General features: G+C 33.6%; 2 protein-coding genes across 6 annotated transcripts in view; one reads left to right on the top strand and one right to left on the bottom strand.

The window, feature by feature from the left end:
• Spock3 (SPARC/osteonectin, cwcv and kazal like domains proteoglycan 3) overlaps positions 1 to 7747 on the top strand; it is a 426710-nt gene extending 418963 nt beyond the window's left edge. For all 6 annotated transcript variants that reach the window (XM_087588306.1, XM_087588307.1, XM_087588309.1 and 3 more), the window contains 3 exon segments: positions 636 to 698; positions 3213 to 3350; positions 5880 to 7747. In XM_087588306.1, coding sequence (XP_087444432.1) covers positions 636 to 698; positions 3213 to 3350; positions 5880 to 6046 — 368 coding nt within the window. In that variant the 3' untranslated portion in view covers positions 6047 to 7747.
• Erich1 (glutamate-rich 1) overlaps positions 1 to 15147 on the bottom strand; it is a gene marked incomplete at its 5' end in the record, with an annotated part of 52793804 nt that overhangs the window by 51198125 nt on the left and 1580532 nt on the right.

The raw sequence follows: 15147 nt of genomic DNA, 5'->3' as shown, positions 1-15147 counted from the left end.
ACGATATATACTTATAAATTGGCTTTAGTTCGCTAGAATTTGAAACATGACCTAAAATTTATATTATATTCCTTTTGAAAAGTTACTTACACATTTGGAAACTAGAAAGACCAAGATATGATAGTAACATTAAACAGTAACATAATGGATAAATTTTCACTATTACTGTGGAAAAGCAGTATATTTTTCATAGAATGTTTTATAATGAAAAACCATTTTTCTGTTATCCTATGACCTATCTTAAATGAGAGAGAAATAAGTTAGTTCTTTGGTCAGCAATCAGCTGGATTTATATGGAGGACCTTTTAAATGCCGAAAAGGAAGTATATTCCATCATCTATGACTATGTTATTTTCATTTTCATCGAATTTTGGTCACTCCAAGAAATATCAGAAAGAACTACCATAGCTAGAAATTGCTAAACTGTTATACTCTGTCATGAATCTATAAGTAGATATTTCTTTGTATGTCTATCATGATATATCCACACATATGTATCCACATGAAGCCATGACAACAGATGGATAGCATGAGTCTGTTTTATCATGATGAAAACCTTGCTTGAGGCTGATGGCTCACAAGTGCACTGTTTGCTTTACAACATCCTTGAAGTACTGTATTTAATGTCCTTGCAGACCCACCTTGCCACACTGAGCTCAGCAAAATTCAGAAGCGACAAGGGATAAAGAAGCTCCTAGGTGAGTCACAGCTCATTCTTCTGAAACTTTTATTGCTTATATAAATAACCCCAGGGAAACAGCAACATAAAATCAATATTAATCCAACAAAGACAGACTGCATGAAATTTTATCAGCAGAATTTATGAACTTTTGGAGAGCCATTGAACTTACTTTTATTACCTCACCAATTGAAGAATATAATGTCTGTTTTACTGCTCTAATATCATGTTCATATTTTGAAAGGTTTTAAGTACTAAATTTAAGAATCACCAGAAGTGTCTATTTATGCATTGAACATTTAAGAATTGATGTGACTACCTATATAAAATGTAATCAACTCATTGCATACATGAGTGAAAGTATTATAAGAAAGACACCTGAGCAGTATTTTTGTGGTTTTCATGAGCAAGTTTTATCAGTAGCTTTTAGTAAGTAAATGTTGATACGTAAGATAGCAGATAGATAGATGATAGATAGATAGATATGGATATCATACATTATAGTTCATATTTCATATGCTATGTGCCATATATCAATATTTCAGTGTTAATATTATATTTATCATTATAATTATTATATTATAATTGCTATTTACATTTTTATATGTATCAATAGTCCATATTTATTAACATTTCATACATTTTATTCCAAACACATTTTCTACTCCTTCTAGTCCCCAGATCCACTTTTCCTCTTTTTCCCATTAAAAAAAAAGGAGCAGGTTTCCCAGTGATGTCAACCTAACATGGCATAACAACTTACAAAAGAATCTAGACACAAACCCTCTTATGAAGGCTGGACAAAGCAACCTAGTATAGGTGAAAGATTCCCAATCATAGTCAAAAGAGTCAGAGATGTGCTCCATTCCCACTCTGAGGAGTCCTACAAGAACACCAAGCTATAAAACCAAAATGTATATGCGGAGGACCTTGCTCAGACACATAGGGTCCATGATTGTCACTTCAGTATCTGTTAGCTCCTATGAGCCCAGCTTAGTCGATTCTGTGGGTTATTTTATCGGTCTCTATCCCCTAGCCCTCTGGCTCATACAATCCTTTCTCTTCCCTTTTCTGCACAGTTCCTAGGCTCTGCCTAGTGTTTGCCTGTGGGTCTCCCATCTGTTGTTAGATGAAGACCTTCTGATGACAGTTTGGCTAGGCACCAATTCATTATCAGAATATCATTAGGGATCATTTCCTTGACATTTTTTTCTCTAGTCATGTTTCTATCCTGGGTCTCTGGGCTGCCCAGCATTTGATTTATGGCCATCCAGGTTAGACCATGTGTAGGCTAACTCTCATATCTGACTCTCAAGTTGAAACAGGCATTGGCATTGGTTGGCCACTCCCACAAGTTCTTTGCCACCATTATCCCACCACATTCAGCAGGCAGGATAGATTGATGTTGCTGTGCTAGTGCTACTGCTGGGATACTTGCCTACATAGAGATGATTGCTGATTGGTGCTACATACCCTTACTTACTAGCAAACGTCAGTAGGGTCACACTCCTAGATTCTAGGGAGTTTTCACTGCACTAGATTCTACCAATGCCTCCAAATAAATTATTTTGACATAAATATATCATATAAAGCTTTTAAGATATAAAATTAGCCTACAGTTATAAACAGAAAACAATGTTCATATTTTCTATATATATTAGATACACCTTAACCAAAAAAATCCAATGATGATTTGTTCATCATAAAACATATAAAAGAATAAGCAGAAAAAAAACAGAAAACACCTGATGGTGGAGTATTTGTCAAGAACTTTTATTGGAACAAGTAAACTTTTAAGGAAATGTTAGGTTCTACAAATAAGAGCAGCTCTTTTCCCAGCATTCATTAACTAGAGCTTGGGTTGGGGATTCAGCTCAGTGGTAGAGCGCTTGCCTAGGAAGCACAAGGCCCTGGGTTCGATCCTCAGCTCCAGAAAAAAAAAACAAAAACAAAAAAACAACAACAACAACAACAACAAAACCCAAAAAAACCCATTAACTAGAGCTTTAGTTTAAGGGGTGTGGTTTATATAACAGTGAAAGCCAAAAAATCTAAATGTTTTATATTTTTCAAACAGAGAAGATATTCCAGAAGCATGTTAACAATATATAATGGCAATACACAGAGAAATTCACACACACACACACACACACACACACACACACACACACACGTAGGAAGGACATTGTACTGTGGGCCCTATTTCAATTCTAAAGTAAAAGACAGTGTAAATAAGATGGAGAAGAAGTTCAGCTGACATAAGCAAAGTAACAAACTATCTTGTAAAGAAAAAGCTTGAAATGGATAACTGCAATATATGAATAAAAATTTTGGAAAATGAAACAGGAGCTTGTTTGTAATGAGACAGTTGAGAGTCTTATATGCTGTGCTAAGTGATCTGAAATACTTAATATAAGCATAGATCCAGTCATGTTATAATTCTTTAGGACATTAATACACAATGATTGACTAATAAACATAGCTTATTAATAAATTACTTTTGTACTTGTGTGTGTAACCGTGCAATTCACAGGACAGTACCTCCCACTCTGTGATGAAGATGGTTTCTACAAGCCAACACAATGCCATGGAAGTGTAGGGCAGTGCTGGTGTGTTGACAGATATGGAAATGAAGTTGTGGGATCTAGAATAAATGGTGTTGCAGATTGTGGTAAGAGAAATTTCCTAACATACATATAAGTTAAAGGCCCAGGAACTTATTTAAACATTTAATAGAGGCAAGACCTATTCTGATTTTAGAATATGTGGAATATGTATGAATGTTGGGAGCAAAAATAATACTTGGTCTTTGCATAGTTTTAAGTTGTATGGTAGCAATAAAAATATGTGAAACAGACACATTTGAAATTTTAGAGACTAATGATTACACACTGAGTTTCAATTCCTACTTCAGCTCAAAATGTCTGTCAGAAGCAGACATTTTCGTTAATGAGATGCTATAAAACATAAGTCTGTACCCTAACAAAATACAACTTCAACTCTGAGAATTCCAACAAAGTAGACTAACATGCTACAGTGTTCCTTATGTTATCTATAAAAAACATTTATTATTGTAAGTTATAGTTGATGTTCTAATACTTGTGAACATATATTTTATGTGACTGTAAAACACTACATAAGAAATTAGTATCATATGTATCTAAAAGTTTTCAATTTACATCAAAAAATGTTTTCTAGGAACCAAGATTCAAATCACGTTTGTGTTTCTGCTCCATAAATAATTACCTATAAAACTATAAAACAATAAAATTTCTTAATTACATTACCTCCCCCCCCAAAAACTCCAATGATGGGTTGAATGCAAACCATCCCCACCAGGATATTATGTTGAAATATTTGTTCCCCAAATCATGAAGTTATTTGGGAGCTTAAGGGGTCTTTGGAATGTGGAGTGTAGTGGACATTGTTGGTTTCAGCCTGTATCAGTTTGATGTGGATTCCTTCTTTCCGGATTGCCATGTAAGATGCACCTGCCATAAATTCAAAATCTACTTGCATTTTTCCAGCTGTTCTTGTCACTCCAGTCACCATGTTTCCCTGATATAATGGACCATATGCTTTAAAATTTAGCCCCAAGTAAACTTTACTGAATTTCCTCATGTTTGGTAGGCACTAGGTCATAGAAAAGAGACAAGAGACAAGTAATTACTAGAAACATTCCCATAAAGCAGATCTAATGGGTATTCTTTTCACCAATATTAATAAACGTCATGAAAATTAAGTACTTAGTGATGACTTACTTGACTCTCTGTGTAATTCTTGTAAATTTGTCTCTCTTATGTAATTAACGTAACAAAGATTACTTAAGAAGAAATAAATTGTAAACAATAAAGCATAATCTTACATAATTTTCACTCCCTTTCTTGCATTTATTTATTCTATAACATTTTCAGAGCTTGATTTTTATGCTGAGATATTGCCTATAGAGTCAAAGCAGAGGCTAGGGTTAAATACCTACCTGACACAGTATTAAAAACTAGAGCACGTACCTTTATAATATATATCTAAAAATCCTACATAATCAATGGCTTCATCTACCTGTGATATTAGCAATGGGTAAATTATTTTAATTTGTATCCTACCAATGAAAATTACATGAACAATTTAATTTAAAATTATTTTGTGAATCTTTACTCCTGGCTTTCCTTATAGTGCTGCAACTATAATATATAAGAATATGGAATTTAAGATCTGTATTCTTCACATAAAATGGTAATTTCAGTATGCTGTGAAAGCAACCAATTCACAACCACCTAAATAAATTAATAGGATTTATAAGAATTAAGAATAAAAATACTGCATAATTTGAGGGCTTCATTATAGTTATGATGAGAGGTGTGAATTGTAATCTCTAAATATTAGTAGTTAATTCTAAGTTAATATTAATATTAATTTTCTGTTGCTCTAATAACAGCCAAAAATGAATCCATTAAGCTGCTGGCTTAATAAACACAAATTTATCATCATTCAATTTTGTCTTACATATTTCAACACATCTCACTAAACTGCATCATTAGTTTAGCATGCTATTGCTATTTCTAGAGGCTTTCTAGAAAAGTCAATGTCTTTGTCTGTTTTATTTTATAGAGTTTATCATGTTCTTTGGATCATGTACCCTTGCTTCCAAAGTCAACATACAACCTTTGCAACTGTTTGCTATTCTTCTGTAATTATATGTCTAAACTGCACATTCCTAGGAAAAATACTTGATTAAAGGGAACAAAATAATAGTGAAATCAACCCAAACACTATTCGGTCTCAACGTAACTAACTGAATAATGCTTTTAAAGTTACCATTTATTATCAAGTAGCATATATATTTGATTTTAAAATTTAGGAAGTATATATTTTGACAAGGCAATTGTTTCACCTCATGCTTATAGGAGTAATTTTAATTAATATATAAGATTCATAATCTGATATGATATGTTATGATATGATATTGGGATGAGATCAAATTTACTAAACTAGAAATTTTACAGACCACTGTGCTCTCAGCATACACATCTTAACGTGTGAGTTTTAGCATAAAACAAGCTTCCCAAGGATAGATTTTTCTCTTATCTTCATTGAGAAAAATAGTAAATATAAATTTGTTAAACTTTGCCATTTTTATTATTTTATGTGACTTAGAATCATGTCATTGTGTACTGGTATAAATATGGTACTTGCTTTTTAGCTATAGACTTTGAGATTTCTGGAGACTTTGCAAGTGGAGATTTTCGTGAATGGACTGATGATGAAGGTGAAGAAGATGACATGAATGATAAGGATGATATTGAAGACGATGATGAAGATGAAGGGGATGATGATGATGATGGGGATGACCACGATGGATATATCTGACCAGTGACAACTAATGTCAATTAATTCTACATTTTTAATATTTACAATAATAATAGCATATTGAGAATTTCCTTCTTATCCCTAAACAAAGTGATTCTAAACCCGACATATATTTTGTATAATTATTTCAAATATTGAAGCTAAAATCATAGAACTTTATGTTTAAATTAGAATTATTTAGTTTCAGTTTTCATATGCCTTAGAAAAAAAGGAAACACATATGGGTTGCAGCCTGAATATAAAAGTTGTAAAGATTACTGTAACAAAATTTCATAAGAAAATACAGACAAACAAAATAACAATGAATGTGTGCTTGGGATCCTGTGTGTTGCTTTTAATGACAGATTTTATAAGTTAAATTTATGGTAGCTTGCTAATGACATGAACCACAATAATTTCATCAATTAATTCCTAATGTAGATTTCAATTCAAACTTAACATCTTCCCAAACTAATGGTTGGCATATTAAGAAAAATGGCTCATGGTAAAATGGAATGGTTTTCATTTTAATTATGAAATTATACTGGGTATTATTAGATATTACATGCAATGCAACGTGTGGTAATCCTTGGGTGCTGAAAGTTAAAACCTTAGTCTTTCTTTCTACTTTGTAATTTTAACGGCATTGCTTATCAGGTAGAATTTTAAAAATATTCCTAGACATCCTCATTTCTAGATTTCTCTCTCTGACTAGTAATTACGTATAGAATTTCAGTTAGAAAGAAACAGACTCATTTCAACAACTGTTCCATTAAATATATTTCATTTGCACCAAGGTCAATTTTGAAACCATGGACTCTCAGTTTCAGTTTTCATTTTCTATGAGATTTTGCATTTGATCTTGGAATCATGCCATTTTTTTAGTGGTACTAAAATTAGAGACCGTGTTGTATGGTGCCTTGCAAAAATAGAAATAGAAAGGGTTAGCATGTATATCAGTATAAGAGACTAGGCAATGTGTAAGCACACATAATTAACAAATTATTGATATTAAAATAGTGCTGAAATGAAGAAAAATGGAATATGTTTCTTTCTTTTTTTCTATTGTTACATAATCCCATATGGACTTGTTTATAATTATTGTGAAGAATAGCATTTAAGATTAACTGTACCAAAAGTTACTTTGTTCACTATACATCAGTTAGCATGTTAATTGTGTAGATATTTTGACATACCACCACCTTTGGGTATATCAGACCAATAGTTTTGTGCTCATAACAGAAGTGGGAAAACCTGTTGAAATTTACACATTGATATCTTTCACTTCAACATTGAATTTACAGATTTCCTGGAATATTATTCATAAGAACACAAATTTGGTGAACTCTTGCCATTTAATTTATATACAAGAAATAAAAACTTTAATCTTGAACTTACATATAATATTTAAGCTATAATGTATTTTCTTTTTTATTGTTTATGTATAGTTTACGAAATAAAGAATCTTGTAACCAAAGTAAACAGTTCTTAATGATTTTCTGGGATATATATATAATAGCATGAAGAGTTTTTAATTTATTCCTTAACTCTACAAAATAACATGCCACACCAGAGTCAAGAAATATTTCTGAGTTTACTTTTACAGTTTGTAAATCTGAGTTGTTATTGTATTAAGTACAATAAGATTATCTATCTTTGTTGGTTTATTTTAACCCGTTTATTTGTCATAATATTGCAAAATAAATACTTTTCTTTCCAAAAGAATAGCATTTCAAATCTTATTTGGGTCAAATATTTCTTAAATTACTTAACTAGATTTCTATAGTAAAAATGTATATGAAGAATGATTGAATTTGTCTATTCAACAAATGTGCATGAATCATAAAAATATAACTTGAGATCATCACAAAAGTACATAAAGCAAATTACATCAGATGTTTTACTTAATCCCATGATCTTATAGTGAAGCTTTCATAGTATCATTCAGGCTTCCAGGAAAGCAACTAATATAACAGTGAATTCAAATATGAAAACAATACTGTATATAGTATAAAGCTTAATAGTATAGAACTTTTATGATTAAAAGTCTCTATGTTCTATCTCCACTGTAACAAATGTGCCAAACTTAATAAACTTCAGATAAATTCTTTGTATAAATATATTTTAATGTACATGTTAAAAGTTTTATTTTTAGCAGGTCGTAAGTGCTTTGACCAATACAATTCACTTTGCCTCTGTTAACTCAGTACAGTAATACCTGGACCTTTTTTCCCAAGTGTGATGTTTGTATTAAAACAGCCACTATTCTAATAGTGCAGATTTATCAGTGAATAAAATAATCATGTTGATGAAATTCTAAATATGAATGTTGGACAATATATATATATATATTTCTAGTTCATAAATGATATAGTTACATTTTCTACTATAATTCATCAACAATTTTATTTTACAGATTTAAGTGAAGAAGAAATGTTGAACTTCATAAAATTCTTCCATTCTGATTTACAGGATTAAGGAATAACCTTTAGCTAGAAGATAGAATTAACTTAAAGTTTTATTGTGCTTTAAGCTGAATTCTGATTTATTAGCAGGAAAGCAAAATAAGATAATATTTTGATCTCCATTTTATGGCATTATTTTTCAAAGCACAGCAGATCAAAAAACATGTGACAGTTTTAATTGCAACCAGTCAAATACTAAACATTGAAGAAACTGATATGAAGCATTCAATAAAAATATTCAATGTTTCTGGTTATCACAAATCTACAAATTAGCAAATAGTGGGATAGTGTGGTGTGGTTTTGTGTGTGTGTATTTGTGTGTGTATCAGTCAAAATGATTTGTCAAGGTATGGTCTAGAGGATAAAAGTTAGTGAGATATCTGCCATTCATTTCATAAAATCAAATCCATTCATTATAAAAATATTATGGTTAATCAATAAAACAGATACCAAGAGAGCTTGTTCCCAGAATTCATTTCACAGTATTTCTCATGAAGCTAAGAAGATATTAAATACAACTCATGATTATTAATTCATTTGTTCTGCTTATAGCATATAGGGTAATCAGTTTAAGAGAATTGCATACATTAACTCATACCATGTAGCAAATGTTTTGATGACTTGTTTCTTATAAAATTAATACTGCCTCAGTTGTGTGAAGTTAATAAGGTGCTGTACACAGATCACTTTTTCAAGATGGCTCATGTTCATGGGGGAAAAATAAGCCTAAAGCAAACCAGAGCATGAATGTTCAAAGTTCTGAGAATTAGCAATTTGCGTCCCTTGCCTTAGCTGGGACATTAATAGTAGTTAACTCAAGACACAGGAATACCAAAGAACAGTGAGCAGGTAAAATGTAGGAATCAGAGGATGAGAAAGGAGTGCTATGAAATATTGTCCTCTGGAAATGACATGGCTGTTGAACAAAGGGACTAGCAGAAATTTCGGTTACCTCCACAATACCCACATCAGTTCATGCCAATTAAATATTCCAGTAGACAGGTCACAGGGGGTCCCGTGTCCTCAGCAAAGGGACTAATGCTTGGCAATGGCTGCTGAGGAAAGGACATTCACCTTGCTTTGTGTTAAGTCAGTGGACTACCCTATAACATATTCATAAGGGCAATACTAATTGAACTCATTGGATCAACAAACAACAAAAAGGGGATAAACTGGAGGTTGAAGTTAGCATATATTGAAGGAACCAAGGGGAGTTGAGGGAAGGTGGAAGGGTGTTTGGAGTCTATATGATCAAGGACCATTTTATATACATGAAATTTTCAAGAATGAAATAAAATCATATATAGTGGAGTTGATATTAAGATACAATATAAAATAAAAGTATTCATCAACTTTTATTTATTATATATATTATTTGGACAAGCATCAACATAATAGTTGACAAGTTAGAGGAGGTAACACAGAACAAGAGAATGTACACGATGGTAGAAAAATTGTAACTATATATACAGCCCAATGATTTAGACTACATACCGCTCTATATGTACATTTGTTCCCATTTGCCGCAGGAGTTTCTCTGGTGATAACTAACAAAATTGTTAGTATAGCAGAGTATCATTAGGGGTCATTTTATCACTACATATTCTTTTTATTTTAGCCCAATATTATGTGACTTTACCACAGGTTTCCCCACACATCTAGTTTCAGATTCTTGGTCACCTAAACAGTGTCAGGTATGGCTTCCATCTCACAGAGAGGGCCTAAAGTCAAAATAGTTATTGGTTGTCCTCTCCTATATACCTCATGCTGACATTGCCACAACATATCTTATAGGAAGTACATCATTACTGATAAAGGGTTTGTGGGTATCTTGCTGTTTCTAGTTCTCTTTTGATAGCATTCAAATTACCTTCCTATACCAAAGACATGGGACAGTAGAGGTGAAGTTGTGAAGGTTCTATATAATCACCTGCTTGGCATTTCCATGTTCAATTGATTATCTATATGTTGTCATCAGCAAATGGGCCTTGAAGTCAGTACATGGAAACTAACCTATAGCCTTGTTGACAGTCTGGGTTGTTCGGGGTTCCCTATAGGACTCCTTGGGCCAATTAACTGTGACCCAATCCTAGCACCAGAAGCTCCATTCAGTGACAACAGAATGACACTAAAGACTCTGTTTCCCCCATTATTTGGAAAATTCATTTAGACCACCTTCTTATATGCAAATATCTTAACAAGTTTCTATTGTATTAAGTTTCCATACTATCCCTCAAATATTCCTTAAATTTACTTGTCTCTTTCCACACTTCTTATCACAACCCCCTCTTTTCTTTTCCTCCCCACTTGATTCATGTATTTAAATCCCCCTTCCATATATATGCATCTATTCTATTTTACTTTCATAAAGAGATCTATCTGTTTCCTCTAGTCCTTTACTCTATACTTGCCTTTGGTAGTTCTATGGATTGTATCTTGGTATTCCTTGACACATAATATCCACACATAAGCAGATACATATCACCTTTGTCTTTATGCAACTGGGATACTACAATCAAAAATGTTCTCTAGTTTCCTCAGTCTGTCTGAGAACTTAGTTGTCAAGAGTTTAGTAATATGTCAAAATGCGTATGAGCTACATTTTCTTTACCCATTCTCTTCTTGAGGGAAATCTACATTGATTCCAATTTCTGGCTATTATGAATAGAACACCAGTGATCATGTTGAAGCAAGTGTCTCTGTCATAAAATGAAGCATCCTTTGGGTATATGCCCAATAGTGGATTGACTGACTCTTCACGTGGCTTGATTTCTATCTTCTGAAGAACCACCACACTGACTTCCATAATGTCTGAATGATTTTGTACTCTCAGCAGCAACATATGAGTCTTCCTCTTCCTCTACATCTGGAGCAACACGAGCTATCACTTGTTTTGTTGATCTTAAACATAGATAGACATTATATAGAAAGTCCTTGGACCACTTAGCCCTAAAGAGGGTACATAGATTAATTTCTTTCACTTACAACATAGGAATCTCTGCCAAGAATGAAGCAGAAAGTGTATAACAGGGAATGAAGACAAGAAAACGAGATCCTCTAAATCAATATAAATAAAGCCAGTATGAAATCATAGACAATGAGGCACCATGCTCAAGGCTCGAATGGTTGTATATCAAGTCCTTTCTGTTTATAACATAGTTCCATTTTGATGTTTTTTTATGGGATTCCTAAAGGTGTGAATGAGTGGGTTTCTAATCCTTGTGCCTTCTCTTGAGCTCTTTTTCGTCTGTTGATTTGTCTTGCCCAACTTAAATGTGATAGTTTTTGTTTTATTATATTGCATTTTATTTTGAAAAGTTTTAAATGTTTTAATGAGTGAATTAATGAAAACATGGTCACTTGGATTAAGGTCAACAACTGAGTTGTCACTTATTCTTTCTGGGAGAGAAAAAAAATCAGTTTTCTCCCATGCAGTACACTGGTATATAAACCATTCCAGGTCAGGCTTCATGATCAGCAGTACTTGATCTGCTTGTAATGGACTCCACAGAAGTGCATGTTGATCTCAATGGAGCACCCACATTCAGTTCCCAGTTTTAAACGGAAGTTACAGGAAGTAGCTCAAAACTTCCTGTAACTCCAGATCCAGAAGGTCTGACTTCCATTTCTGGTCTCTGAAATCCCCTTCGTTCCCCCACAAACTCACACAATATATATAATAAAAACAAAACAAATACTTTCTAAAAAGAAACATAAAAATCCACAGAAATTAGAGATGTTTCAAGGATTGTGATCTGAAGTAGTGTATGTAGTGTTAAGCAGGCAGATTTGATTGTTATGTGAAAGTGAATTGTCTGCTGCAAGCTCACGTTTGAGCTGTCTGCTGGTTGGCAGTGCAGGTTAGGAAGGTATAGTCTAACTGAAAGAAGTGGATTCTAGGAGTGGGTTTTATAGGCAAACCTACATCTGATTCATGGTCAGTTTCCTTGGTGTGGATACAATGTTACCAGTGAGCTGCAAGCTCCTACCACCATGCATTTCCTGCCTCTGTCATAGACCTTCCTCATCATAACAGACCTTATCCTCTCTGGAACTGTAAGCTGAAATTAACCCTTTGTTTCTTCAGTACCTTTTTCTAGTTGATTTATTTATTTATTTATTTATTTATTTATTTATTTATTTATTTATTTAATTTTTAATTAGAGCAACAGAAAGAAAAACTAAGACAGATGTCAAAGCATCAGTTTACCGGAGGTTGGTATTGAATGACAAATTTAGATATAACATTAATGTCTATCTTTTGGTCTCACTGGCTATCCAGTATGTCATGTGACATCTAAATCTAAGTGTGCAACAGTTATGCACGTGAATGCCTTACTCCTACACCATGTTTTGACAGAGATGTCAGCTCCTCAAATGAGAAATGAAGAACTAATTGACTCAATTAATTAATGAAAAGACTTGACTTAATAGCTTAGAAACAGAAGACCTTCATGACTTTGGAATGACAGTGCTTTTGATACTAGGCCAACTATTACTTTTGCAATTTCAGAATTTATTCATTTTGTTCACCCATGAAAAAAGAGTTCTATTAAGATTTACTTCATAAGAGCACAGTTTAGATTTATAGAGAACCCTTCTAACGTACTTTGCTCCAAAATAAAGCTTAGCTAATTAGAGCTGGAGAGAAGACACAGTGATTACAACTACTTCCTTGGTTTTGCAAAGCCACCAAGTTCAGTTTCCAGCACTTATAAAGGAAGCTCATAATCTCTAGGGGATGTGACAACCTCCAGATTTCTGTATATAATTGTACTCACATGTACACATATGCAACACAGAACTACACATATACTCATAGTCAAAAATGAAATAGATCTTTTATGTTTAGTTATTGCCTAAATAATGAAAATACAGAGTTAAAGAGCAAAACACACAATCTGAGTGTTGTGTGTTAGTTCTTGGCTCTGCCACTCCTAGGCTTTGAGAAAGATACTTATGAAAATAAATTCAGCTTTGGCAAAACATTTTTCTGATTTAAATTTATCAAAAGAATAAAACAATTTAATTTATCTCCTAGAGATTTATGGGACAAAATCATTTAAAACCATGGAGTCTTGAACCATTCCCCACTGCTGTAGATTTATCATACTTTTATTTTAAGAATGCAGAGATTTTTTAAAAATTTTTTGTTAGGAGACTCTAGCTAAGAGAATGACATGCTATGAATGCAGTGGAGCATGTGTCCTTGCTATATTTTGGAGCATCTTTTGGGTATATGCCCAGGAGTGGTATGGCTGGGTACTCAGGAAGTACTATGTCTAATTTTCTGAAGAACCAATAGACTGATTTCCAGAGTGGATGTACTAGCTTGCAATCGCACCAGCAATTGAGGAGTGTTCCTCTTTCTCCACATCCTCTCCAGCATCTGCTGTCTCCTGAGTTGTTTATCTTAGCCATTCTGACTGGTGTGAGGTGGAATCTCAGGATTGTTTTGATTTGCATTTTCCTGATGAATAAGGATGTTGAACACTTCTTTAGATGATTCTAGGATTTTTGTTTAGCTCTGTAGCCCATTTTTAATGGAGTTACTTGCTTCTCTGGAGTCTAAGTTCTTGAGTTCTTATGTATATTTGATATTAACCTCAATTGGATGTAGGATTGCTAAAGATCTTTTCCTAGTCTGTAGCTTACATTTTGTCTGATGACAATATCCTTTGCTTTTCAATTTTATGAGATGCCATTTGTCTGTAATTGATCTTTGATCTTGGCCATTGGTGTTCTGTTCAGGAAATTTTCCTCTGTGCCAATGTGTTTGAGGCTCTTTCCCACTTTTTCTTCTATTGGAGTCAGTGTATCTGGTTTTATGTATAGGTCCATGATCGACTTGGATTTGAGCTTTATACAAGGAGATAAGAATGGATAAATTTGCATTCTTGTACATGGCAACTGCCACTATGTTCATAGCAGTCTTATTTATAATAGCCAGAAGCTGGAAACAACCCAGATTCCCCTCAGCAGAGGAATGGATACATAAAATGTGGTACAGTTACACAACAGGGTAATACTCAGCTATTAAAAACAATGACTTCAAGAAAATATCAGGAAGATGAATAGAACTAGAAAATGTCATTCTGAGTGAGGTAACCTAGTCACAAAAGAATACACATGGTATGTACTCACTGATAAGCTGATATTAGGCAAAATAAGCACAGAATACACACGATACAACTCATAGACCATATGAATGAAGCACAACAAGAAGAAGAAGACCAAAGTGTGCATGCTTCTGTCCTACTCAGATGGGGAAAGGAAATAATCATGGGAGGAAAAGAGAAGAAGAAACTTGGGAAAGAGAGAAGAGGGAGGAAGAGAAAAGGGGGAAACAGGCTCAGGTTTAGGAGGTGACAGAAGAGATGTCCAGAGGGTCAGCAAACTGAACAAAGGTGTGTAGCAGTGGGGATGGGGAACTGAGGATAGTCATCAGAAAGTCCCAGATGCCAGGAAAGCTAGAGGCTCCCAGGATCTAATAGAGGTGAGATTAGCTAAAACACCAAGTAAAGGGGGGAGAGAGCCTGCAGAGATCACATCCAGAGGTTAGATACAGAACCTGGTTAAGGAATGGAACCAAGCACCCATCTCAAAAATTTCAACACAGAATTGCTTCTGTCTAAAGGAAGTACAGGGACAAAGAGT

This window comes from Rattus norvegicus, chromosome 16, assembly GCF_021556685.1.
Source record: "Rattus norvegicus strain SHRSP/BbbUtx chromosome 16, alternate assembly SHRSP_T2T, whole genome shotgun sequence".
NCBI lineage: Eukaryota > Metazoa > Chordata > Mammalia > Rodentia > Muridae > Rattus > Rattus norvegicus.
This window is presented reverse-complemented; position numbering and strand designations above follow the sequence as displayed.